Source organism: Anomalospiza imberbis, chromosome 1 (genome assembly GCF_031753505.1).
Source record: "Anomalospiza imberbis isolate Cuckoo-Finch-1a 21T00152 chromosome 1, ASM3175350v1, whole genome shotgun sequence".
In the NCBI taxonomy this organism is placed as follows: Eukaryota; Metazoa; Chordata; class Aves; order Passeriformes; family Viduidae; genus Anomalospiza; species Anomalospiza imberbis.
In genome coordinates, this window is record NC_089681.1 from 149,679,681 (window position 1) to 149,706,996 (window position 27,316).

Below are 27,316 nucleotides of genomic sequence, written 5' to 3' on the forward strand. Positions count from 1 at the left end.
AAGGAGAAAAAGAAAAGCTTTCAAGACTTTCAAGTGAGAAACAAAGCAGCACTGTACAAAAATGCCTGGCTCTCCATTTGCCTGGAATCCCCAAGGCTGCTCTGCACTGGCAGGCTGCATGGCAATGCCTGATTAGCTTGCACTCTGTGTCCTCACTGTGCTGCAGGAGAGAAGGACAGGGCTGGCAGGGTTTGCAGCAGCTCCAAAAGTCCCAGCACTGCTGCAGTGCTGCATATTGTAGCATTTCTTCCCAGGGAGAACAAGATCTGCCTGATGGACGAATGCAGAGACCCAGAAACAGGGAAATCATAACCTGGATGGCAAGTTTTGTATGGAATGAGCTGAATTTAAGGTAGGTTGACTCATTGCTGGGGTAATCTGCACAGCTTTTTAGTGGAAACTCACTGGAGTTTCAGAAAAACTGCTGCCAGTATGTTCAAGCAAAGAAAGAGGTAGGAATGATGAGAGGAGCCCACCCAAAGCTGATTTGCAGATAGTCCCAGGTCAGGCTAATCCTGTGCCTCAGCACTGAAGTGCTACAGAAAGCCTGAGACAGGCAGGTAGCAGTGTGGGGATAAAAACAGCTTGTTTTGCTCTAAGGAAGGGGGCTGGCCTAACTTTTGTACAGCAAATTCCTTCCTGAGCTGATAAAGGCAGCAGCAGACTGAATATCGAGCCCTCCCAAGGAACACTGTGCTGAAACCTGGAAGGCTTTATCCAAAATCCCCCTGCAGAATTGCAGCTTCCCAAGCTACACCCACCAGCTCTGCTTGCCAGCCCTCAGAGACAGAAACTGCTGACACATAAACCCTTCACTTTTTGTATTTCATCTGTGTTTCTCATCCTCTCCTGCAAATGCTAAAGAAATGACACGACCTGAGGCTGCAAAATGACACTGGTGCCTGGGCTCTCTCCCTGCTCTGCAGCCCAAAGGACTGGGAATATCTGGATTAACTCTTCTCTGGTGTATGGTGCTGAACAGCCTGTGAAGAACTATCCCTCACTTCCTCCATTATGACTTGATAGAGTTTTAAATCATCTCCTTTGGCTCTCTCAGTCGCCTTCAGAGCAGCCTTCAGACCTTTGTTCTCGTCCATCTGGAAGCCAAGCCTGCAGGGAAACAAAAGGAAAAACCTCTCTGTGAGCTGGGGAGCTTCAAAGCAAATTGAGAACAGTCACCTCTGCTCTGTGGAAGAAACACTGAAACCCAGGAGCTGAGGTGCTTTGATATCAGAGCAGACTGAGCACTTGCTCCTCCTCTCCCTGAGGCAGGAAAGAGCAATCCCAGCATGGAGAAAGGGAGAACATACCTCCTGCTCAGCTCCTCCAGCTGAGATTCCAGGGGCAGCTCGGACAGGGATGCAGAGAGCTCCTCTCTGGCACTCCACATGCAAGGGGAGGCTGGGCTGAGCTGTAGATTCAGTCACAGAATGGAGTTTTAGTGAAACAGCAAATCAGTTTTGGCAGCACGCTGAGTTAATATCAAAAAACACTGAATTTATTCTCTCAAACAAAATACTTAATCTTTCAAATAAATACTTGATCTCCTAAATTCTATGTTACATCCATATCATAAATATATGACAGACTTATTTTCATTTCCTTCCAGCAAAATGAAAACATGATAAATTTGCATTTCAAGGCTAAATACATGCCTACATACATAGGGAGGAAAACAATGAATCCAAAAGATTGAAGTGACCAAAACAAGAGGTTACAAACAGCTGAAAAGGATTGATTTGATGGTAATCTTGTGACTGTGTTTCAGATTATGACAGCTGTGCCGTCCTGAATGTCTGGGACAAAGTTTGCAAGTGGCACCCATTGAAACAACTTTTGTAAAGCACTTTGATCCTCAGCATAAACAAAATGTAGGTTAAATGTACTTCAAGGTGTACTTCAAACCAAGGTTCTAACTCAGGAATGCTTTCCTAAATAAAGGTCTACCCAAAACATGCAGGTCTGGTCATTCAAAAAAAATAAAAAAAAACAAAAACAAAAAAAAAAAAAAAAAAAAAAAAAAACAAAAAAAAAAAAAAAAAAAAAACAAAAAAACAAACTTTTTTCAGGGTTATAGAGAAAATGTAATTCAAGTTTACAGCTGGGACTGCAGAAGCAAAACCTGTGACCAGTGGATCCCTACAGTGGAAAGAGGACCAGAGAAGTGTTCAGGGAGCTCAGAAAGGAGTGCAGGAAGGGAGCACAGCTATTGCAGAGGCTGCTGAGCTTATGCCAGCCATGAGGGACTGCAGGGTGATCTCTGCTGTAGACAGAAGGCTGAATCATTTTAGTAAATGTAAATAAATGCCTTTAAAATAATCAATAGTCAGCACTACCTACCTGGAGCCAGGTGATGTGAGGGAAGGATTTGTGTGGTTCAGCCCCAAATAAATTATAAAAATCAAGAAACCAGCTAAATGAAGAAAAGAACAGGCTGGAGCTGGCTGCAGTCCTTATAACTGGGAATACAGCACCAGGACAGGGAACAGCCAGGCTGGAATCTGTGCTGTGCCCCTGCTGAACATTGCAATGTTGGTTTGTGCTTGTGTTGTCATGTTGGCACATTTCTGTAACCCTCTTCCCAATTCATATCCCTCATAACATCAAATATCTTCAAATAAGTACATTTGGTATTAAAAATCTAAATTCTCCCTGTGTGGAATTATCTGGTTGGAGAGCACTGAACTCTGACAAAAACAAATGAGAAGAAAAGGCTGCATTGTACAGCTAAAAAATGCTTTTGATCTTGAGGCTGTGCTTTACAGGGCTGAGGAAAACCTGCTGTTACTTACCTATCCCTCCTCTGGGATTATTCTTTGATAATATGGAGTTTGGATAAAGCAGGAAAAAAGCAGAGAAAATGAAAAGCCTGAATAATTTTAAAACACAACTGGGTTGTTTGCAGCTCCTTAGCATCATTATCTACTTCCCTTGGATTGAAGAGACCAGACACATTAGACTAGCAATTAGATCAGCTCTCTCCAATTTTGTACTTTCAGAAAGAAAGGAAAATATTATGTTAATTAGCAGGTTCTCTAGTCTCTATTTTGTGTTCAAGCTTTTCATTTATTCTTATTTCCTCAAGCATTGGCATGAAAGCATTGAGATAACCTCCATGCTCTGCTGAAGAGGTGTACCACAGACTTGTAGACTTGGTTCTTGTACCAACTCCAGTTTTGGCACATCACAAAGCTCTCGTCAAAGCAGGGGAGTGAAATAGATTGTTACCTACTCATCTGGTGGATTTAGAGAGGATTTCTCCTTATTAGCCTCACTGCCAATCCATTCCTACTTTTGCTTTTAGTCCTTAAGCAGAGGAGGTTAATGAACTAAATATTGAGTGAGAAGGGATCTGTCACTGGTGAAAACAGCTTCTTCCTCTGGCTATGAAATGCCAGCTACCAGAGGGGAGTTCCTAAAACTTTACTACAGCACAACAAAACTTGACCAAAAAGCCTCAGGACTCGGAGAGTTTGTCTCTCTTGGAGCTTGCAAGGGGAAGATTTGATAACAGAACACATCAACACTTCATCAGGTTGTGTAAAAGTCTGAGCCCTCAGAAGCTCAGATAAATTCTGTACAAAACAGCACCAAAATGGTCCCACACTTCTGGGATTTAAATTTTTCTGCTCTCAGTTAATACAGGTGAGACAACTCTAAGAAGCAGTGCTCATAAAAAAAACACATGAGAATGAGTCAGGGTGGGCTGGAGCCCCTTCCAAGGATGCAGCAATCCTGCTCTAAGGAACAAATCCCTGCTTTACAGAGAGGAGGACGTTTGAAGCACCCATTCAGTATAAGGGTCCCTCTGAAGGGCTCATCCAAGGTCTCTGATGAGCCCTGTGGTCCCTCTGGTCACCCTAATTCAGCCTGACACCACCCCAACATTTGCCAAATTGAAATTCCCCTCCCTGCTGTTCATCTTCTGGCATTTGAAGTCTTTTACTTTATGAAAATACACATAAAAAGGGAAACCACTGGAAAATTTTCCTTAAGAATATGTGCCATTTTATTGGTTTAGACACTTTACAGAATCAGAGTCCTTAAGCAATAAAAGGATCTGATCAGGGAAATAAAAATTTAACACCCACCATGAATTCTTCTTCTTTAACTACGCCAGGGAGGCTTTCATATTTATAGCAGGAGATTATCACGTTCATGGGATAATAAATTACACCAGATCTAATTACTTCATCACCAGCAATAGTTTTTCATAGGCACTGACAGGCCTTAAATTGGGATATGTCCTTTAATTCTGCTCTTAACCTTCAGCTGAATCCCTCAGGCTCGAGTGCAAAGGGAGCTCTGGGCCTGGGGGCAGCACAGAGCAGGGGAAAGCTTTTTTCCTGGAGTTATCCCATGGAAACACGCTGCAAAAATCCTGGTCCCACTCAGACCTGTGGGAAAACCCTCTTCAGTGAAGAAGGGCCAGGATTTTGCCTGCTGCCTTGCTCCTGGCTCGGAGCAGGTCCCATCACCACGCGCAAGGTCAAGCTCTGGGCTGGGTTTGGCAGGTGGAGCCCGAATGTTGTTGCTGTCTATAAAGCCCAGAGGTGAAACAGGGGACGTGGCTGTGGCTGAGGGCTCCCCTTCACCTTTTCTGCTCCTCAGGGCAGGCTCCTGTGCACTTGTGCTGCTCCCTGGATCCACCTGCAGCTTTCCAAGCTGCTGTTCCAAGCTGTCACTCCGCCACTGCTCTTCCTGGTGCTTCTTCTCAGTTTTCAAGACTTTGTCGCTGCTTTCCTCCACCCTGACAGGCAAAAAAGATTAAAAAAAAAAAAAAAAAAAAAAAAAAGAGTTCAGCTCATTTGTGTCATGTCTACATCAAATCTATCTTGGTACTGAATCCTGCTTCTTCCTGCAGAGCTCCCAACAGAAGGGAAAACTTTCCATGCACCCAAAGGCAGAAATCCCAGTGAAATTGTATCAGGTGACATCTTCTAAATATGCAAAAGAGAATTAACTAATGAGTACAGCTGGAAACAACGGGTTTGTTTGCTCAGATCCCTTAATTCTGGCTCCCCGTGTCAATTCACCCCTCAGCTGAGCAGGAAAGCTGCAGATTGCTGAGGAGAGATCTTTTATTACAGGAATAATAAACTGAATTTTTTAGCCGCTCTGGGAAAGCTTGGAAGGCAAATAGTTTGTAAAAACACAATCTAACATTTGTGTCAGTTATCTGAGAGGAAGAAAAGAAACTTCTGCTTTTAATAAACTTGGCAATTAGACATGACCATGCATGGGAGAGGGTGGAAAAGAAACTGGTGGTTACATCACAAAAAAAAGCAAATTGCCTTTCTCCATCCTGAATAACATCTCAGAAAATTAACTGCAAAAATCTGATGCTGCCAGTGGGGACTGACACCAAGTGATTCCAAGGAGTTTAAAGCTAAAAAGAAACACAGATTGACTCACTGGACTGGACTGAATAAGAGAATTTCCCTCCTGACCCCACAGGTGGAAGCTGGTTACTCTCTGAATCAAGAGCCTTGATTAGTTTATTTCCCTCCTAGCTGGCATAACTAAAAAAAAATATTACAAGTCTAATAAAATGATATCACTGGCTTAAAAATGTAGCTGCAGGCAAGACTCGACCTCCTGTGGCGGTGAATTCCCAGCTGGTGATGTGCTCTGAGACATTTTATTCCTCTCAGTGGTTCTGCATTCACTAAACTTTCATTTGACCCTGGTGTTCCTCTGGCATCCACTTTACACAAAAACTGGAGGAAAAATGGCAAGATCAGTGGGATTTTTTAATGGAATCACCTGCCAATAGGAATAATTTAAACTAAAATGCTGTAGAAAAATCCTACTTGTAACAATTCCCAGGGCTCTTCTCTTGATTTAAGCATTATCTGTGTTACCTGAACTTCGTTACACCCCAGCAGTGGAGGGAGGAGGAGGAAAATCTGATTTTTAAAAATATATTCATGTTGAAATCTGACTGGTGCTATATTACTCTGAGGTCTTCCAAGAGTTATTGCACACAGTCTCACAAAATTTATGTTACCTGCTTGATAAATGTGTGGTAACTGTGGAGCTGCTGAATCATCAGTTTATGGCACATTTTACAAGCAACTGTGCATTTCATTGACTCTGTTTTTCATTATCCCATATTGGTGGTGGCCACACTTCAGTTACCACTCACAGCCCCATCCTCATCTGACTGCACAGCTCTATTAAAGTCACTGGGCTTGCAAACATGAAAAAGATTTTTCCCAGCATGTATTTCCAGAATTTAGCTTTAAAACACCTTTTCCACAGTTCTAAAAGAAAAAAAAAATCTGTTTTTTTCTGACTGTGATTAATCATGCAGGACAAAAGTTATACAAGTGAGAATGACAACTGTGGTAAATTAAAGCAAGCAAGCAAGCAAACAGTGCTTATTGTATTGACAAGCACATAGACAGGAATATACTTCCAATATTGGAATACAGATTTGGGAATCAAATAACACACACTGGGAAAAAAACCAACAGCTGAAGGGTGTCCAAAAAAAAATTACTTCACTTTCCCCTCTCTCTGAAAACATGTTTGGCTTTTAACATCATCTTACACTGAATTGACTCATAGAAAATAATTTTTTTAAGAAAAGCACTGCTATGCCTCTGTTAAACCAGAATAAATTCATTTAGAAAAGGATACAATGGAACTTAAAAAAGAATGTGAAAATCTTTGGAAGAGAATATTATACCAGTAATTACAGTGTTTACTACTGATGAATAATATTGCTGCCTCAATAAGGCCATGCATATATAAATACAGCAATTCTGGTTTTATCTAGGTGCAGCAAGCTGGAAGATGGCTCCATTTTTTTTCTGCCCTTTGTTCTAGAAGAATAATAAAAAGAATGAATCATCAGCCAAGCAGGGAAATTGAGCAGGAAAAATTGAAATCCCCCTATTTAAGGCAAGGATGGCAGCGTGTGATGCACTGTAGTGCATGTCCCAGACTCTGCAGTGCCCCCTGATCCCAGCACCCCACAAAGGATGCTGCTGGGATGAGGCTGTACCTTTTCTGCAGCACAGCCAGCAGCTCCAGGAGCTTCTCCCTGTCCACTTCAGCAGCCTGGCACAGAGCCCTTAGCATTGTGATCTCTCCCAGCAGCGCCTCCCAGCTCAAGCTGTCCGTGCCAGCAGACCTGAGGAAAGCACAAGCACAGAGAGTCTGGTTCCCACTTCTGAAATGAAAGGAACGAAACAAAGGCAGGATTTGAGCACTATCTCCAATACACTTATCTGAAGGTGAAGGCAGGATGCAGAGCCAGGCTCACTACCTCCCCCCAGCACCCATCTCTAGACTGCAATAAATAGAACAGAAATATTTGGATATAAAGTCACAGGGAGTGTCATTAGAAAGATGCTTCCAGGATGCTTCCCCTCCCCACCACTCCTGAAAACAAACTTCAACCTCTGATCAATTCATTATCCCTGACTCTCCTCCCACTGCTACTGCCAAAGTAAGGGGAGATTGTATCTCCCAAGTGCTACACTAAACTATTAAATGCCCTGCTATTGATTTTCCCCCCTCTGAAAGGCTTCAGGCAGCACTTGCACAATGGCTGCTCTTGTGTCCAAAATGTGCTGAAAGGAAGGGGCAGTTTTCCCATGCATCCCATTATTATGTAGTTCATTACTTCTCTGACCTCTCTGCTTTCAGGAAGACCTTCTTTAGAACAAAAAAAAAAAAAAAAAGCAGGAGAAAACTTGGTGGTTGGGAGTAAAAATGCAAAAGACTGGTGTCAAACAAGCAATCAATTACAAAATTCAGAAGGAAATCAGATGTTAGAGCTCTTAGACAGCTTCAGGTGGGAGGGTTGGTGCAAGAAGCTTTCATTACAGAAGCAAGGCAGGCAGAACAAGGATTTCCAGCAGCTTGCAGAGCATGGCAGAGCACTTTCCTTGCTGAAAATGAGTTTATATACCCACCTTCCAGGTGGGATGAGGAAGAAAGGCTCTGTGGCTGCTGACTCCACGAGCACGTGGCCCATCGCAGACACTGTGCTGGGGGGAGGAAAGCTGTGTTAGGGGCTTCACACAGGGCAGTCCTCCCAAATTCCAGTCCTTTCCCAATGTCTGTGTTTTGTAGGGAAGAGCTCCCTCAGCTCACACCTTCTCCCAGCACTGGGAGAGGCAATCCCTGTCTGTGCAGTTTGATGCTGTTTGCATGTCACAGATTTCCCTAACAAAGCCACCCCTGCTCTGCAATGCACGACTTGTACTTCCCAATGCCCTTAAGAAACAAAGTTCACACAGCCTTATGGAACCTGCTTTGTGAAAACCAGCAGGAAGATCTGTCAGGTGCACTGCTGTAAGAGGAGGAGCCAGCGGATAACACCGGAGTATCACTGCCAGCCTGGATGAGTTTTATGTATAATGTGTGCTTGGGACACCCCATTTAGGGGTGTGTGTGTGTTTGGGATACCCTATTTAGGTGTGCGTGTGTTTGGGATACCCTATTTAGGTGTGTGTGTGTTTGGGATACCCTATTTAGGTGTGTGTGTGTGTTTAGGATACCCCATTTAGGTGTGTGTGTGTGTTTAGGATACCCCATTTAGGTGTGTGTGTGTGTTTAGGATACCCCATTTAGGGGTGTGTGTGTGTTTAGGATACCCCATTTAGGGGTGTGTGTGTGTTTAGGATACCCCATTTAGGGGTGTGTGTGTGTTTAGGATACCCCATTTAGGGGTGTGTGTGTGTTTAGGATACCCCATTTAGGGGTGTGTGTGTGTTTAGGATACCCCATTTAGGTGTGTGTGTGTTTAGGATACCCCATTTAGGGGTGTGTGTGTGTTTAGGATACCCCATTTAGGTGTGTGTGTGTTTGGGATACCCTATTTAGGTGTGTGTGTGTTTGGGATACCCCATTTAGGTGTGTGTGTGTGTTTAGGATACCCCATTTAGGGGTGTGTGTGTGTTTAGGATACCCCATTTAGGTGAGTGTGTGTGTGTTTAGGATACCCCATTTAGGGGTGTGTGTGTTTGGGATACCCCATTTAGGTGTGTGTGTGTGTTTAGGATACCCCATTTAGGTGTGTGTGTGTTTGGGATACCCTATTTAGGTGTGTGTGTGTTTAGGATACCCCATTTAGGTGTGTGTGTGTGTTTAGGATACCCCATTTAGGTGTGTGTGTGTTTGGGACACCCCATTTAGGCGTGTGTGTGTGTTTAGGATACCCCATTTAGGTGTGTGTGTGTGTTTAGGGTACCCCATTTAGGTGTGTGTGTGTGTGTGTTTAGGATACCCCATTCAGGGGTGTGTGTGTGTTTAGGATACCCCATTTAGGGGAGTGTGTGTGTTTGGGACACCCCATTTCAGTGTGTGTTTGTTTGGGACACCCCATTTCAAGGGGTATTTGTTTGAGACACCCCATTTCAGTGTGTGTTCATTTCCTCAACACAAATTCAGCTGCCCAAAGCCAAGTCCCTGCCACTTACCCCATGTTTCCTTACTTTAGCTGTAGCCAACAAGAGGATAAAGCCTTAGTTTTGTGGAAGTGACAGATGTGTCTTCTGGGCTAGGAGTGGTTAATCCTAAAATCAAGTTAAGGTTCATACTGACAGCCTTGGCCCAGTCTAAAAATGCAGATTTTTACTTTGCCATCTCTAAAAGGTTTAGCATCTATTTATAGCATTTTTCATTTCACCTTTTCTGATAGGAAAAGATGATTCACTACAGCCAAACAGAATGGAGAGTTCATCAGCATATTAAAGTTAATGGAAGGAGTGAGCCTTGCTGACCAAGTTATTAACAGCTCTCAGAGTTTTTTAGGATCATTCATTGCCCACCTGACACGTCAGCTCTTTCCACTACAGAGCCCTTGGCCCTGTACACAAGCAATAATTTATGCATTGCACTTAGTGGCTTCCATAAAGCCATTACCCAGCTTTGGTTCCTGCTTACCATCAGCAGACATGTGAGGCAAAAAAAAAAAAAAAAAAAAAAAAAAAAAAAAAAAAGGGATAAAATATAAATTTGCTCCAGGAGAGCACAACAACTTCTGCAGAGTTAGAAGGGGGAGAATTAGAACAGTCAAAAGGCTGCAGAAACTTTTAAATTAAGGATGTTTTAACTCCAACTCAAAACCATAGAATGCTTCTTAAATTTTATAGTAATGCTCTACTTAGACCCAGAGATACTCAGCTGATTTTAAAGCCAAATTGGGTGTCTAAAGTAATGAGGTAGGAAATTACACAGAAGAGATCAGTTGTAACTTTATCTTGATGAAAAATTTCCCCCATCCCCATCAGACCAGTCTCAAATCCTCACTATCAATTAGACTATGAACTCTTTAGCAACAAACTCAGCAGCAATTTAACAGGAAAGGATATAACTTGCTGTGGTACCGTGGTCCCTTTACACAGCCAGAGTGACCCAGAGTCACAACAGTGTAAACAAAAATCAGATTTATTGCTGCACTAAGATTAGTGTAATTTACACAGTCCTCAGCAAGGCTTTAAAGAGGGTGCTTGGTAAGAACAAATGATGTGGTGTGTTTTCAACATTTCTGCATGTAAATCCTACTCAAAGAGCATTTATTGATTTAAATAATGCACCAGTGATTTAGTACTTACCTAAAATGGCACTTTGTATTCACTCCCCACCCTGCTCACAGAAATCTGCCCGTTAGAAGCCCCGTGTCTCATAAGGGAAAAGACTCCCAGGCACTTAAGCTGACCACATAAACATTATCTGAGCTGCAGGAGGAGAAATAGCTGCACTACCACCATGCCAAATCTAGTCGTGTCTGCAAGTCTGTACATCCTTCTCAGTTCCAGGACAAAAGTCCAAGAGATAATGTGATTAGAGATTCCCATATATTGCAAACAGGCTGCCACAGCTGTTGGCACAAAGCACTTGTGGTTTGATGAAACTCCCTGGGAAAACCAAGCTCCTGGATTACTCAAACAACTTGAAATATTGACTTTCTGATCTTCTTACCAGGCAGATTCTGTCCTTCCAGCCTTGCTGCTGCCTGACCCCTCAGGTGATCCTGAGTGCTCAGAGCATGGTGGATGAGCAGCTCCTGACTTGTCCTATGGATGGGCAGATTTCTTCTGTTAATGGTGGAGCATGTTATAAAACCAGTTACATAGTTCAGAGGAAAACAGCTGCACCAAGGCCAAATCAGCAGCTTTTGATTATTGCTACAAGCAAGCCAGAACTTTTGATTTACAGGACCTCCTCAGCTTTGCTTTAATTCCCTTCCATTGCAGGATGAAAACAAAGCAGAAGTCAGTAAAAAGGGCAGTTTCCTATGAAATCAGAGTGCATTAATAACCCACAGTGCAGGAGCATCATGCCAGCACAGTTGGTTTGCGACCCTAACCCAGGTTTGATCCTGGCTTCAATGCTCCAGCCCCCATTCCTGAGGTATCTGGCAGATTCACAACCCCACCATAACCCCAGGAGGGTTTTGGATCAATGAGAATGGGATGCCTAAATACTCTTCACAAATCCTGACTGGGAGACAGCAGCAGCTGCTGATGTTGATGTGACACATTTGTTTGCTTCCTCCTTCCAGCAGCCAAGGGTGCTGAGCACTGAGGAGCCCCCAATGCAGCCCCAGGTCCTGCTGTCAGTCAGTGACAGTCCTGACATGGCCCATGTGTGGATGTGATTGGTATCTCTGTGTTTGCTGCTGCTGAAACAGCCTCAAGTTATGCACAAAGGAACTGAGGAGTTACAAAAGAGCATTCCTGCTTTATCATTCCATCAGGAAAGACTGTCAGCAGGACAGGGATCACTGTCTGGAGGCAGCAACCATCCCAGATAACAAGGGACAAGGAAGTGGAAGAGCTGATCTAAAGTGATTACCAAGTGTGCTCCTCTAATTAATTTGTTTGCCTACCTGAAGTGTGAGCTGCCCAATCTCCTCCTGAAGCATTTTAACCTTTGCTTCTCTGTCAGCCACCAACTCCCTGAGCTCATCTATCAGGGTGCTTTGTTTCTGAATCTCAGTGTCCAAGTGCAGCCCCATCATCTGCTGAGACTCCTTGCTCCCATCCTCCTTCTGGCTCAGGCCCTTTAAGATCTCCTGCATTTGCTTCTGCTGGCTCTGGTAAAATAGAAACAGGTAAGATCTTTATTTTGTACACAATGATTATTTTAACCCCCCCCCCCCCAAGACAAATATCCATTTAGGAATGGTAGGGCAAGCCCTTGCCCTGCTAAGCCCATTCTACTGGTATCACTGGTGCCATTTTGGCAATGTTATTTGTTATGTTGATCTGAGCAATGGTCAGATTCAATTTGCTGCCAGTTCTGCTGCTCAGTGTAGCAGAAAACAGAGCAAGAACGGCTGGCCTTTAATAAAGAAGTGCCTTTTTCCATAAACTGAATGAAACTCAAGATTTCAATGTGCTTTTTGTGGAATTAGAACATGATCAGATCATGTGATAGTGATATTAAAAGCTGAGGGTTCTGTGGGGTGACAGATATGAGGCCAGGCTGCTTCACCAGTAGCTTTGGAGGTTTTTTCCACACTGACAAATCTAATACCTGTCAGGCAGTTTGTTCTGTCAGGCCAACAACCTGCAAGTAAAGTGCTTTTGTGATAGAAGGGATAAAAGAGATTAACCATCCCTTCCCAAATAAACCTGCATCTTTCTGTACTAATTTTAGTGGGAATACTCAGAAAAAGTGACAAGTGTTCTTTGGCTCCCCTAATCTGCTGGTCAGCACCCACAGTGCCTGGTGGGAGAAGGGTGGATGGCAGCTGAGCTAAAACCCACCTACAGCAGCAGGGAAATCTGAGTGGTTTGAAACTAGTGAGGAGTTGGATCAGGAAATACAGAATTAACCCTGCTAGGAGGTGGCATATTCTCTACTATATTTGCTATTTTAATTGAGGAAGGCTGCTCAGAACCATGTCAGGACCATGACAGCAGCAATTTATTTCTTTCTCAGCATCTTTGAGCCTTTGTTAAAACTCTTGGTTTTGAAGAGACCAAATCCTCTCAGATACTGCATGTGAGTGTGCACATGGTTTAGTGCTCGTGGTTCAGTTTGTGTGTTGTGGGCTGTGTAACAAAATAAATGGAAGTTTTGTTCCAAACAAAAAAATTCCTGCAGGACTGCAGGCATTTTAAGGGAAAAAAAAATCTATCAGTGGAGCTGAAAGCAGAACAAAGACCACAGGCCAGAACCTTGGGTCAGGACTGAAGCCCTTCCTCTACCTACTTCAATCTTTCTGCAAAATGTTTCTGCCAGTCCCTGCAGCTCAGGGCCACTTGACTGTAACTGTCACACCTGGTGCTGTCTCACAGCCCTTACATGACCTGATCCAAAATGCAGAAGGACTTCAGCTGACAGGGAAACCTCTGGCTGTCACAGTTGGATCCATCAGGCTCCTGTACACCCTAAGGTGGTGTGTGCCACGAAAGGACATCATATTTTATCACCTATAGAAACAGGGCTGGGACCAACACAGACTGTACCAGCAAGGCATCTATGAGCTCATCATCGTGTTTCCCTTTCTCCAGCAAGGTTCCAATCTGTCCCTTCAGCATCTTCACTTCTCCACACAGCATTTGGTTCCTGGCTCTTGAGGCATCAAGTTTTTTTTTCAATTCCTCATGTTTTTTTTGGAGAGTGTTGTGTTGCTCAGAGAGTTTCTGCAGTGATGCAAAAGGAAATTAAAGTTATAACGTATCACCAAGCCCCAGGTGCTGTGGTGAGCAAAAAGAATCACACATTACCTGGTAGATTCTAAAAATAGGGACTGGAATACTGTATTATTCCTAGGGAAGCAGAAATTATAAATGCTACTTGCTACCTGCTTGCCAGCATCCAAAAAGACTCTGTCTGCTCAGGAATCCAGGTGCCCTGGGTTGATTTTCCATTATTCTGGATTCTGATTCTCCATTATTCTGCTCAAATGGAGAAGGCCAGAGCCCTACAGATACAGGAGGTGTGAGGGGATGTCTGTATTTGGGATGAAGAATGCACACCTGGCCAAGGGGTGACTGACAGGGGTGCTAAGGAGTTTGGGGGCAGCTGTAGCAGGGTTTGGCTGTGAAGTGGGGCAGAGTTTCCTCTAGCAGATTATGTGGGTTTGTGAAATGGTTTTAGGTGGGCTGTAAACACCCTGAAGGCAGGACAAGTTATTACACACTGCTCCACACCCAAACAGAACTCTGTCAGTTCACAGGATTCTACCTCCAAGGATTCCTTCTTTTCTTTTTCCAAGCTGCGAATCTTCAGCAAGTTCTTCTCTTGGACTGACAACTTCCTTGGATCAGGAAATGCCAGCAATCCCTCATCCACCTCAAGCAGTGAAGCTCTGATCTTCTGTTGATTCAGTTTATGCTCCAGCTCCTGAACCTATGGCACAACAATGACAACTCACCCAGAGCTTTACCAGGGGTACAGGGCAAAGAGGACACAGCCAAAGGCAGCTCAGATTATTTCTTGATAATTAACACTAGCAGTGTCTGGTCTTTCAAATTGAAATTTAGCTGCTAATAAACATGCAGATTTTAGGGCATCTGTGCAGGATGGAGATCTGGGACACGTGGGAGCTCTGTGTCTTTGTGGAGCCACATTTGGAGGCCAGACAGGCACTCCAGAGCATTGGAGTTGCTGCTGTGTGAATCCGAGGGAACTCAGCTTGTCAACTGCTCACTGCAGGCTGCTTTCATAGGCAGTAGAAGGAACTGGGCACTGCCACAGCTCAGTTCCTCTGCCCTGCATTGGAGGAACCTGCCCCACTTTTGATCCAGTGACTGGATTTACAAGATCCCCACTGATTACAGAAGCGGCCTGAGGAGTCTGGATCAGAAAGAAATCTGTACATTAGAGCAGAGAACAGCAGGAACAGTGGTCAGATGAACCCCAGGCAGGGATAAAACAGGGGGGAATGCAATTTGCTCAAGGGAAAGCAGAGGTTAAAAGTCTCAGTCAGAATGCAAAAAAGCACAGTTTGATGGCATATAATTGAACAGCAGAAAAATAGGAAAATTACATATCAAATTGCCTGAGAGAAGTTTTATTTAGATGCAGACAAAACTGCCTCCCTGCCTCCTGCTGACATTTCAGCTAAACTCTGCCCTTCAGAAGACTCAAGAGTTAAAAGATTTTACTGAAGCTCCTGAGGGAACAACTTGAAAACCTGATCTGGCCTCAATTCTTCCCGTCTGACTCCAAGCACTGAACAAAGGTGTCTAAGTCAGAGCACAGACACTGACAGGGCTCCTTCTGTTCTCAGTGGAGAGAGGCACCTTCAAAACACCCTGGGACTTGAACTAGGCTGCCACAGCTCCCCAGGGTCACTGAACTCCTTCCTTTGGCACAGATGTGGAAGATTCCCAGCTGAAATACCAAGGCTTGCAGGGCTGCTGAGTCATTAACATGGTGTGCACACATCAACAAAGAGATGTTAAGAATTAATGAAGAACTAACAGTACTTTTACCTTAAACTGAGGTGGTATCTCTACTTAGAAAGAGAATTCCAGCTGAAATGGCACCTTGCAGGGGCATAACTCACCTTGGTTTGGAGAAGAAGAATTTGCTGAGCTCGTCCACGCCAGTTGCCAGAATTGGCCAAGAGACTTTGGATATTCACATCTTCCCCAACTTCTTTGGCTAAAATCTGGGAAAAAGGATTAACAATAAGGATCAACAATAAGGCTTAAAAGGATGTGTTGGGGAGAGGGAAGGAAAAGCAGCACTCTCTAACAGGGAACACAAGGAGTTTTCAATACACACAATTATTTTTGATATGATGAATATTTACCCATAATTAACCAGGAGCAGAGTAGAGATATTGTCTTCATACACACCAGGAATTGAACCAATCTCCTCTGCAAAATTCTGACACAGCTAAACTTAGTATGAAGAGCGTTTAAATTATTTATAAAAAGGTCAGCAGAGTTCTATTTTTAGGACCATATTCTCTACTCTGATCTGCATTGCAGGTCTCCTACACAAAGTAGGGAAACCAAAGAGAATCAGAGCACATAATAACACTTAAATCCATCATGAATCAGAGGAAAAGGTTATTCTGGATGTCATTCCAACAAACTCTTTAAACACATGCTTTAGTTCAAGCATGACCTTTAATCCCATTGATTCCCATGGGACTGGAACCTACATTAAAAGTAAATGCATAATTAAATGTATGGGAAAAGAGGAAAGAACCTGGATATATGTCACAAACAGTTCTGCTGGTTTAAAACTCAGAAGGATTTGTGTCCAATGGACAGTTGGAGGCAAAACATGAGATCTCTCATGCGCCCAGGAGCACAATTTCAATTCCAACTCCATCCCGTGTGTCTTCCTCACCTCCCTACTCCACTGGAACAGCTCATGGGGGCCAACCAAAGGCCAAAAACCTCCCAGTTTCCCAAGCCTCTACCTCCTGCAGTGGTCCCAGCCCCAGACTGTTCCCTGCAGTGGTACCTTTTGGGTCAGCTTCAGTTCCTGTTTCAAATTCTGGAGCTGGTTCCGGTATTCCGTCACTTTTACGTTGGCTGTGCTCAATTTTTCTTGCAGTGCTTTTACCTCTGGATTTTCAGCCTTGGAGGAGAAGAATGCACTTGGTGAGAACAGAACCCTCAGGCAAAAACTGAAGTGATTAACATCCATAGATCCATCAGGACCACTGAATTTTTTTCTCCCAGACCTAATTTTTGGAGCATAGAGGAGGTACAGGGGAATTTGGTCCCAAAAGTGGTGACAGGGATACATCCTTGTTCTACAAAGGAGCTGAGTTTCAGCTGCTGATTTCCTCACTGCAATTAGAATTCCTACCAAGTTTCCTTCCAGCATTTTCAGAGTTGATTCCTTGATTCCTGCAGCATCACCACCAAGGGAATGGATTTTTCCTGTGGCTGCCTGTAGCTGGAAAAGAACCCCACTGTGAGTGTAGAATAGATGCAGAGAACAGCATCACTCCATGGAACATTAATTAGCAAAAAAGTATAACTTGAATGTTTATGTACTCTAAAAAAAATAAAAAACTCCTTAATTTTCCCTTGTTTTTTAACACAATCAGTAGGAAAGCATAATTATTTTTTTCTGAAATACTTCCCAAAGAGTTGTGTTACATTTTACTGTGGAATAATCAGAAGAGGTCCTTGACTTGCTGAGATGGGATAAAATTTCAAATATGGAGATTTCTGAAGCATTTTATCACCAAAAGTACCTCAAATTAATGTTTATATACATAAATCCAAATCATGTCCAGCCCAGAATATTTCATAAAAAGCAAACAGTACTCAACAGAGGAATGTAAAAGGAGAAATCTACCTGATACCCTTTAACTGAGATTTAACAGTGTTAAGGTTCTTTTTCTTTAGCTGGGAGCTCTAAAGCAGCATTTTTACCTGTTTTAAATAACTTAATTTATTATTTAGGAATAAAGACTCTGTTTCCTCTTGCTTGCTACAGCAAAGGAAAACAGACATACAACTCCTCCTCTGAATCATGCCCTGTGTTGGTGTTGCAAAGATTTCTAAATGGATGAGAGTACAGGAATTTGGGGTTGGAAAAGCCAAGAAGTGTTGCTCTAAAAGTCTGGAACTTCATTCTTTGAGGTGGGTGGAAAATCTTGATTATTTGCCTGAATTAAAGAAGGTTCTAAGGAAGAGCTCCTTCATTAAAGGGGCATCTGGGGAAAAACTCAGAGGCAGCTCTAATTTCACCCTTTTTCATGGGTTAGGGTCACTCTTTCTATCCAGTTCATAAAGTTTTGTAGTCAATGAACTGATAATGAGGAATTTCAGCTGCAGCTGGCAGCTGCTGGCTCCAGTTCTCAGGAAATTTTCTGTAAACATCCCTTTACTTATGTGGCCCGTGCTTTGCCAAGTAATTGTTCAGTGGCCACACCTTCCATTCTGTTTAGGGGAACAGAATCATGGCAAAATACTTATGATTTACAGGTTTTTCAGGTTTTATGCAAGGAAAGAGCTAAAAATATGTAAAATAACAGCGTTTTCTATCACTCTACATTTTTGGTAGATACCTCCCAGTGTCAAACACTGCTTTCATTTTACACATCATTTACATCTCTGTCTTCTTCCTGAAATGTTTGTGCTCCTTTCTTTTTGGGCCAAAATCTGAGAATATTTAATGTTTTTGTTTGAATAATGGTCATTACACTTCTGCAGCAGGGGAGAGGAACCAAGTTGATTTTTCCTTAAATTATTCATGAATTGCTTCACTACTTGTGTGATTTTGTAGGTCACAAACTACACCTGAGACTTGTTTGCCAAGCTGCCAACTGTTTGACAAGACCCCTGTGACCAGAACACTGTGGATTTATGCAGGAGTTCTCCAAAATTTAATTTAATCTACGACTTCTTGATCTTTCAGGTAGCTGGGGGGCAATTCAGGTAGATGCATGACTCATGATAATAAGTGATGGTGAAAGACTGAGTCAAAATGCATCTGTCAGCATTATTGATTCATTTAACTGATGTCTTCTAAGACAGCAAAGTTCAGAAAAAAAATTTAAAACTGTATTAAAAAATTACCAATACTGTGTAAGGAAGAGGAGCAGTAGCCAAAGGACAAAGCAAATATTGACATCTGGACATCTCATTTTCAATTCAGCAGCCACCTGAGTAAAATTACTTCTGTGAAAGGCTGGCAAAAAGTCACAGTAAACCAGAAAATTTAATCTTCCTGAGTGAAGATTTGATGTCTTATATGATAAAGTTTGGTGTTGTCTCAGTTCTGTAAGTACTTATTCCAGAAAACAGCTTTCACTACAGGGATAACAAAAATTTAGAAGAATAAAGAATTACTGACTGGCCTTAATGAGATGGGAATACAAGACATAAAGGTGTGAAATTTGCTTCTCCTCACAAAAAATAAATAATAAGAGAAATAGCATTGCCAAACTGGTAGAAAATCTCTGTGCTTCTACAAGTGAACATTCCTAACTGCTGTTTGATAAATCCTTGGCTCATTGTAACCTGGGGATATCCTTTCCTAGCTCCTCCTGTCTGCAGAGGTGAAACAGCTGAGGGAACACATCATGGACAGAAATGACCACAACCCAAAACAAACAGAGATTTAAGAGCAAATTCAACATAAGAACATGAATCAAACCCATTTTCTATCCCAGAGGCTGGATTGCTATGTTTTATTGTGCAAAAAGAACAAGAAAAATGCCTCACTTCTCTCTCCAGCTCCTTGACTTTGTGATTCAGCTGCTTCACTCTGGCTCTCTCACTCTCAAACTCAGCAGTGACCTCACGGTTCTTTTTGGCCAACTCAACGATTTTAGTGGCAGCCACGTCTCCAGCTAAACCAGACACCCCTGCAAAGAACACATCAAAGCAGAGGGCACATCTTACAGGCAGGATTAAGAACAGACCAGGCTTTTGTTCTCTGTCACAATGTACTTCCATTGTCCCGTCCCTTCCTCTCTGAGCTGTGCCAGGCACCTAAATGAACAAGTGAGGGAAGAGATGTCAGAGGTGCCAGCTGGATGGGTTGGTCCTTTGATTCAGCAGCACACCAGGGCCACATTTCACACTGTGGCAACAGCCACGTGTCACAAGGCCACAACAGTGGTCAGAGCAACATTATTACCCAGAGAGGGCAGTGGTGTCTCCTGCTCACTGCTGGGAAGAACAGCTGGGAGCAGGATTTTTTGGCATTATCACAGAAAAAGGCAACACTCAGCTTTGCCTGGTTGTTTACTACTGGAGGAGTTGCTGGAACAGAGGTGTGAACATTTCTAGACATCAGTCCTCAAAGGTCAGGCACAATATTACAGCTGGGTCCTGGACAAGGTCCAGGAAACTTCATTGTGCCTATTTATAACTCCCTTGGGATTACACAGGGAGCTTTACTGGATGGCTCTTTTAATTAGCCACGTCACTGGCTCCCTCATCAGGGAGGGTTTGATTAGTGCCACAAACAAGTCAAACCCCAGGCCTGGCTGTTGTGTCACCTGGCTCTGGTTAAAAGCACACAGGTGAAGAAAAGCTCTTGAACATGTGCAAAATCAATGTCATGGCAAACAATGTCCACAGAAACTTCCAGCTCAGCAAGGAACATGAGCCTGCAACAACAAAACCCTTGGTGGGGGGTGTGTGAAGACTGAACTTGGCTGCTGTCATTCCTCTTAACTCTTTCATCCCCCTTCAGAGCTCTGCAGTAATCACTTTTCTCTGATATTCATTAACTGGGGTGGGAGAAGTGAGAGATCACTCACAAGTGAATACTGAGGCTCATATAGCCTCAGAGACTTTAATGGGGCTACACAGAATACAGCTGAGAACAGATTTGTTCCTATGCCACTATTTAAAAAAACTTGTAAAGAACATAATTTATTGTTTAAAGGAGTTTATTTTAAAAGCATTTAAAATGCTTTTTTAAAAGCACTTAAAATCAATTCATTATTTTTAAAAGCACTGTTCTCACTCCTTTGTGTGATTTATGTTACCCCTCCCACCTAGGAGCTACTTTGACCTCAGTTTTCAGGATAAATAATGGCTGCTGAGAATCACAGTAAATACTAAATTAACCAAAGCCAGGTTGCTGCTTTCATGTAAATTGATGGTCTTCAAATGCATTGCACACACCCACCCAAGGCTTTTCATTGCCAAGCAGTGTGGGGATTGCCACAGGGAAAACAGAGGCAAGGGATTGGCATCAGCCAGAGAAGCTGCAACAGCACATCTGGCTCCTGGTCCTGACTAGGAAGAGATTATCACCTCTCCTAAACACAAACTACAGCTGCTTCTCAAGGATTAAGGTGTAATTTAATGTTATTTAGTTCTCTTCGTTGCTGGTTTCCCCCTTCTCTTCAAGCCTGGTCATCACTGCTGTCCTGACCAACAGTGGCACCCAGTGGAGGAGGTGCAGCCTGCACAGTTCAGTTGTCAGAAGACACCAAAATCACTTCAGAACCTGAATTTTGCATTCATCCAGAATCCTGCCTGTGCGCTGTTCAGGCAGAAAAAAAGGAGCCTGAATAAGAAATTTAACCCTACAGAGCAGAGAAAGCTGCAGCACAGCTCTTTGACACTAACAGGAAGTTTCCCAAATAACATTTCTATGGAACATCATTATTTTTGTGCCAATAAGAGCAATTTTACAGTTCTGTGAGGAACAGAAATCACTGTGTACCCTAAAAGAACACTACTCTTTTCAGGGACATTTTTTTGGTCATCAGCATCAAGCAAAGCAACATGAGGAGAACACACAGTTGCTGTGTTTACCTGCCAGAGCCAACCTCTCCTCCCGTACTCTTTTCTGGAGCTCCTTTATTTCAAAATCTTTCTCTGACACCAGTCTGTAGAGCCTGCAGTTCTCATCCCGGACCTCTCGGAGCTGATCCTGCAGCTGCTCATTCTCAGCCTCAAGCAAACTGGGAAAAAATAAACCAGAATGGCAAATAATGCAGAAATGGGTGCTTTTAGAAATAAAATAATGAAACAACTGCCTGACAGATGGGCTGAGCTTATCAGGAGTGAGTTTATTGAATTAGGCAGAATGTCCTAAACCTCAGATAAAAACACAAGCTGATTATCTGATCAATTCAGATAACATCTTCTTAAAGAAAAAATCTGCACGTTCTTGAGCTGTTTGGGGCAAAACATCACAGAGCAGGTGTATTGAGGTTACCAAATAGTGTAATCTCAATTTTACTTACATGGTTCTTCAGAGGAAATCAGGCAGCATTCAGCATGTGGGAGATTCAGGCTTTCTTTTCTATACTTGACAAAGCCAAGAGAAGCCAACAGAGCATTGACTACAAAGCTGCCCCTGGGGTCTTTTAAAAATCAATGTTTTAGAGCAATTCATGAAAGACCAATTTCCCGTGTCCTCAGCTGATTCTCCTGGAACCTGGTGAGCATCAGTTTGTATTGTTAATGGTGCCTTTTGGAATTCATTTAGAAACAGAGAATACAAAAAAAAAACCCTCTGAATGGAAAGAAACAGGCCTGCTTCTCCTATTCTTCAGGACATTTAGCAACATTTAAAGGTTTCATGTCTCTAAGATATCCAGAGAATGAATAACTTTAATCTCTTTACTGCCCTGAAGTGATGGGTCCTTCAAATCTAAAATCCAGGAGCTGTGGCCTCAGGGGTTCAATTCAATTGTGGGAGTTCAGAATTATCTGAGCTCCCTGACACAGGGTCCTTGAGAAAACCTGGGATTTAATACAATTACCAACTCACAGGTGACATTTGGGCTGCCCACCTGACCCCAGGTGCTGCTGGTGGAAGATGCAGGTCTCCAGTGTCCCGTGATCCCCATGTGGAAGTTCCTGATAATCTACAGCATCTCAGTAATCCAGACACCTAAATCAGATGGATGAATTGACTCCTAGATTCTCATTTATCCCTAAATGTTCACACTTTGGAGACGTGATCTGGATAAAGCCCACCTGTTACAGTAGGTACCTGTAGACACAGGCAAGTCAGATGTCTCAATAATAATCTCAATTTTTTATTCCAAAGTTTTAGCAAGCTCTTAACACCCATTGCACCTGGGAGCTTTTTAAATGCACCCTCTATCTGCCAATGTCAGAATAAATAACCCCTTAAGGCACTGCCATAAACAGCACAGCCAGTTTAGGAGAGGATTCACAATGCATAATTAAGAAATGCACTTCTGTTTCAAAGCTTCAAATCAAAGGGAGATCAAAGGCAGCTGTTCACAAAGGAGAAGAAAGCAAGGAGCAATGTGAGCAGAGGACTCAGTTATTCCCACCTGAACCACTCAGCGGAGTGAGCAATGAAACCCAGATCCAATTAGAGACACCTGGACCAAAAGAGTTTGAACAGCTGGGGGATTAACATGGAAAAAGGTTCTAAGCTCTTAACACACCTGAGCAGTGAAGTCTTCTGAGAGCTGGAGTCCAAGTCTTGAGGAAAAGCACTTAGAGGAGGATGGACAGAAATCCCAACTGCACAGAGCTGGAGTCTTCTCTGAGGAACTTCCCACCCCATCCCAGAGTGACTCTCCCTGTTACAGAGGCTACAGAAAATGAGCCAAAAGAAATGGGCTGCAAAAGGTGCCCCTTTTCACTCTCCTTCAAGGAATCAAAGCCAGGTGGAGCTTATGAGCAGGGCTCTGCCTGGAATTCAGATGGTTTCCCAAATTGCATGCTCTGTTCAGGCCAAAAAGAAAAGTAAAAAAAAGTAAGGAATTTAACTTTTGTCAAATTGTATCTTTCCCAAGTCTTGTTTGAGATTCTCTACGTGATGGAGGGAGTCACTTAGATACATTCAAGTACACCAAACAGAGAAGGGAGGATAAAGTTACAGAGAGAACATAACAGAAAGGCAGAAATATCAGCAAAACACTTGTCTAAACAAGACTGGGGAGTAGGATGGGAGGAAGGAAAAAAGAACTCCCCAGGCTCAGAGGGACACTTCTGAGAGGAGAATGTTTTCTGATTGCTGCTATAAACAACAGTGACAAGCTGAAATCACTGCCACTGCAGGCCATGTGCAGTCCTGTGATCCTGGAACAGCCCTCTGATGTGTTGTCATGGGAATATTGCAGAGAACATCCTGGTGAATCCCTTCCAAAAACAAACCCTGCCTGGCTTTGATCACTCACAACCACTTCTCTGCTGAATGTACACAAGCAAAGGACAAAATCCAGATACATCTGCCACACCTGCCATGTCAAATGGGGACTTCTGACAGTCAGTGACATGGCAACAGAGGTGAATAAAAAATCTGGGATTACTCAGGCCTCAGCTCTAAATAGCAGAGAACTACTGGGCTTTCCTGTACTCTGCACACTGTCCATGCTGTGCCATAGGAGCACCTAAATCCCTTTCCTCTGCCAAACATCTGAACTATGGCAGTCAGCCTCACAGAAATTTTTTAAAAATCAGATTTCCATCATAATCTTCTACAGATTATCAGAAGACAATGCTGAAGAGAAGAGGACAGCTGGTAGAGGCCAGACTGGGGGCTTAACTTGGCAAATCAGACAGCTCTGGTGAGGCACAAGTGCATGAAGGAATTTATTCACCTGGCTTCACCACGGCCACAGAGCAAAGCCCTGAACAGCTGATTTTGCAGTAAGGTAGAAAAATCATAAAGAAAGGCTTCATACAATCAAGCCTGCTCTGTTAAAATCAATGGCTGGCCTTGTCAAAGCTAATGCTTTGCAAGTTCCCATGTGAAAGCAATCCTGGTGTGAGCAGTTCATTAACATAACAATCTTTAACATAATCATCAACAATTCCTGGGTGAAAAACAACTGGCACCTGTATAAACTGTTTTTACACTGTTAGAAAATGAAAATTATCTCTCACAAGCAACTCTTCCTGCACATACACCCTGGGAGTTTGAGTGACCAATCAGTACAGAATAATAACTTGTTAATAAACATTAAGTAATTGGCAAGAAAGCTACTGACAAATTGGAGTCCCACATGGGGTCTGTAAAACTGAATAAAAAGGAGTTATGTGAGTAAAGAATGGGCTTTTTCCACCATGAAGAAAATGGAGTCCCACAGCCAGAAGTGCAGACACCTTTGGGGTGTGTCCAGCCCCAGACCTGTTCTAGTCAGGAGGAGAAGTATTAATTGGGTCAGAGGGAAAGGCTGACTGTATCCTGGAAGAAAGAGAAATGATCTGAGCTGGGGCTCTAAATCTCAGCTCAAGTACTCAGCTCAGAAGAAAACACAAGATTAAGGGAGATCCATACAAAATGCCCAATATCCTGGTAATCTTATGATCCACCGAATCAGGATATACTGCAAAGAAATCCCAGGGAACACTCTTCTGCACGGCAGGCCTGTGGCTTGCTCCCATTAGCTGCTTTGCCTCTGTCCACCTTTGGAAATTATTCATGTAGAGAATCTATTTGCTTAAACCTTGGCAGGAACTAACCAGCAGTTCAGAGGATGCCAGTGACCCCAAAAGGCTGGATTTTGTCAGGTAGTACCTGGCTGCCCCTTCATTTGTAAAATACTGATATTAAAGAGCACAGCACAATGCCCCGAGGATAATTATGGACAGGGAGAACCTCCTCAGGATAATGAAAGCCCAGTGTGTGAAGACACAAAGTGTTCTGTCACCTTATATTGAGTTTCATGAGATCATAAGCGAAATATACTCCAGTGACTTCCTGAAGGAATGGTGCTACCAGACCTTTACCTTTTGCTGGCATCTTCCTTTACAGGAGGTCCTTTTTTAAACAGGTTTAGATCACTCAGGGCTCTTACAGTCTCCTTTGTGCTGCCAGTGTTCTTCTGCCTGTCCTGTTTCTCCTTCTTCGTCTCCATCAAGCTTCGCATCCGCCTTTGCTGCTGCTCCTGATAAGCCTTGAACTGGCTTTTGAAATCTTCATTCACTTTTACATCTGGCTCCATTGTTTACTAAAAGCATAACAAGAGGAAAGTAAAAAGTGACTGAGAGCAGAGATCAGCACTGCTCTAAAAACATCTCCTTCTGGCAGCTGCTCTGCAGCTTTTCCTTGCTGACCTCTGCCCAGTCTCCCACCACCTCCTCCTCTCCAGCCTGGCTTCAAGTGCCTTTTGCCATAAATGGCTTTTAAACAGCCCTTTAAAAAAATAGTTGTTGGGTCTTTTTCACTCCAGAATTCAAAAAGCAACGTTTCCAAATGCTCCTAAACAGACCTGTTTAAATAAACATTTTAACGGAGGAGCAGGTTGGGGCCAAATCCAAGGCAATGTGGCAGCCACGTCACACTGGCTAAAAGGAATACAGAGTGTTTGGGACCATCCAGCCTCCCTGCCCATGTCCAGGAAAGGTGCAAATCCCCCCATTTTTGGGTTAATGAGAGAGAAAGAAAAATTTTTTTTTCCTCATGCTCCCTTTGGGCAAGACAAAAGTGTGGCTTACACCTTTCCTGCAAATTTCTAATCACTGAGTGATGACATTAAATAACTAAATAATAATATATTAAGTATATTTAATGATAACAATATATTATGAATAGATATTTTAAAATATTAATATTGCTATTTTCTTAGGATGACTAAAGACAGTTTTCTGATGAATTGCAGCCCCTTTCCCCTTCTCTTTGACATTTATCATGGGCAAAAAACCCCTATTGCGCCTTTGGTCTATGAAAACCAATACATAAATACCTCCAAAGGCACACCCTGCACTCAGTAATTAACACAGGGCCTTTCCCACACTGAGGGAAATCCAATTATCCTGATTAATGCACCAAAAGGCAGAGTGTCCCTGTGTGTATTTTATGGGCAGAGAGTCACCGGGACAAGGTGCAAAGAGCAGAATCTGGTGCCTCTGCGCAGCCCACAGGGCTCTGGGCATGGGGGATCAAAGAATCACTGAGTCAGTGAGGTTGGAAAATTAATTTCAATTGATTAAAGCTGATTCTGAGATTTGGAAAAAGCCTGCAAAGATAAGGAGTTCATTCCATTTACTTAAGCAAACTGGATATAAAAGTTGGACAGCTTTTCTGGTTTCAGTAACCTTTGGGTTGATAATTAAATTTATAATTAGATTGGATCTCTCCATAGGTTTAGCTACTGATCTTAAAGATAGAAAAGATAAGCAAGAACATCTTCAAACAGTAGTTGTCTCTTTCTGAAAATATCCTAGAATTCTTAGCAGAGTAACTATTTTAGGCTTCATGATTTTTATCAGAATTTTCTTTACTTAGACTGCGTTGCTGACTAATTTATTATTCCATAACTTCTGGAGTTATTTACTTATCTAGAGGCCAGAAATGTGCACGGTACTCAAGGTGCAGCTCCAGTCACACAATGCTACAGTGGCAAAGCCCTCTCAGATCCTCAAATCCAACCATTACCCCAGCACTGCCACCAACCCTTGTCCCCAAGTGCCACATCCACGTGGGGTTTGAACACTTCCAGGGATGAAGTGTTCCACGCTGAAGGCTTCTACACTTCCAGCGATGAAATGTTCCCGAATATCTCATCTGAAGCATCCCTGGCTCCAGCCGGGAGGGCTCCAAGGCAGGGCCGCCTGGAGCAGGTGACACAGGGACTCACCCAGGTGGCTTTGGGAAGCCTCCAGAGAAGGAGACTCTACACCCTCCCTGGCCAGGCGCTCTGCCGCCCTCAGCGGAAAGAATTTCCCACCCACTTCGAGGCGGAACATGCCGTGTTTACGTTAATACATTTTAACTGCAAACCCGTCGCTCTAAATGCCACCCTCGCCCTGCCACCTGCCAGGACCTGCTAGGTCCCGGCAGCGCCGCGCTGTTTCCCCCATCGCGGGAACTCCCGCCCGCACCTCTGGCCGGTTACCCCAGCGGCGTTCCCGAGGGCACCGGGCGGGTGGCCCCGGCTGTCCCCGTTTCCTGCTGGGCAGCGGCGGGAGCGGAGACGCGGGAGCGGAGACGCGGGAGCGGAGACGCGGGAGCGGAG

At 43.4% G+C, this 27,316-nt stretch overlaps 1 protein-coding gene across 1 annotated transcript; it reads right to left on the reverse strand.

The window, feature by feature from the left end:
* Positions 1-806: 806 nt before the first annotated feature.
* CCDC13 (coiled-coil domain containing 13) lies at positions 807-27,311 on the reverse strand. Its single transcript, XM_068176014.1, is given in 16 exon segments — positions 807-1,110; positions 1,311-1,384; positions 1,386-1,411; positions 4,596-4,750; positions 7,929-8,000; positions 10,945-11,036; positions 11,852-12,058; positions 13,440-13,616; positions 14,161-14,325; positions 15,488-15,592; positions 16,402-16,518; positions 16,753-16,842; positions 19,125-19,267; positions 21,180-21,328; positions 25,089-25,309; positions 27,197-27,311. Coding segments are annotated over 15 exon segments (1,947 nt in total). The 5' UTR covers positions 25,304-25,309; positions 27,197-27,311; the 3' UTR covers positions 807-950.
* Between the last annotated feature and the right edge of the window lie 5 nt (positions 27,312-27,316).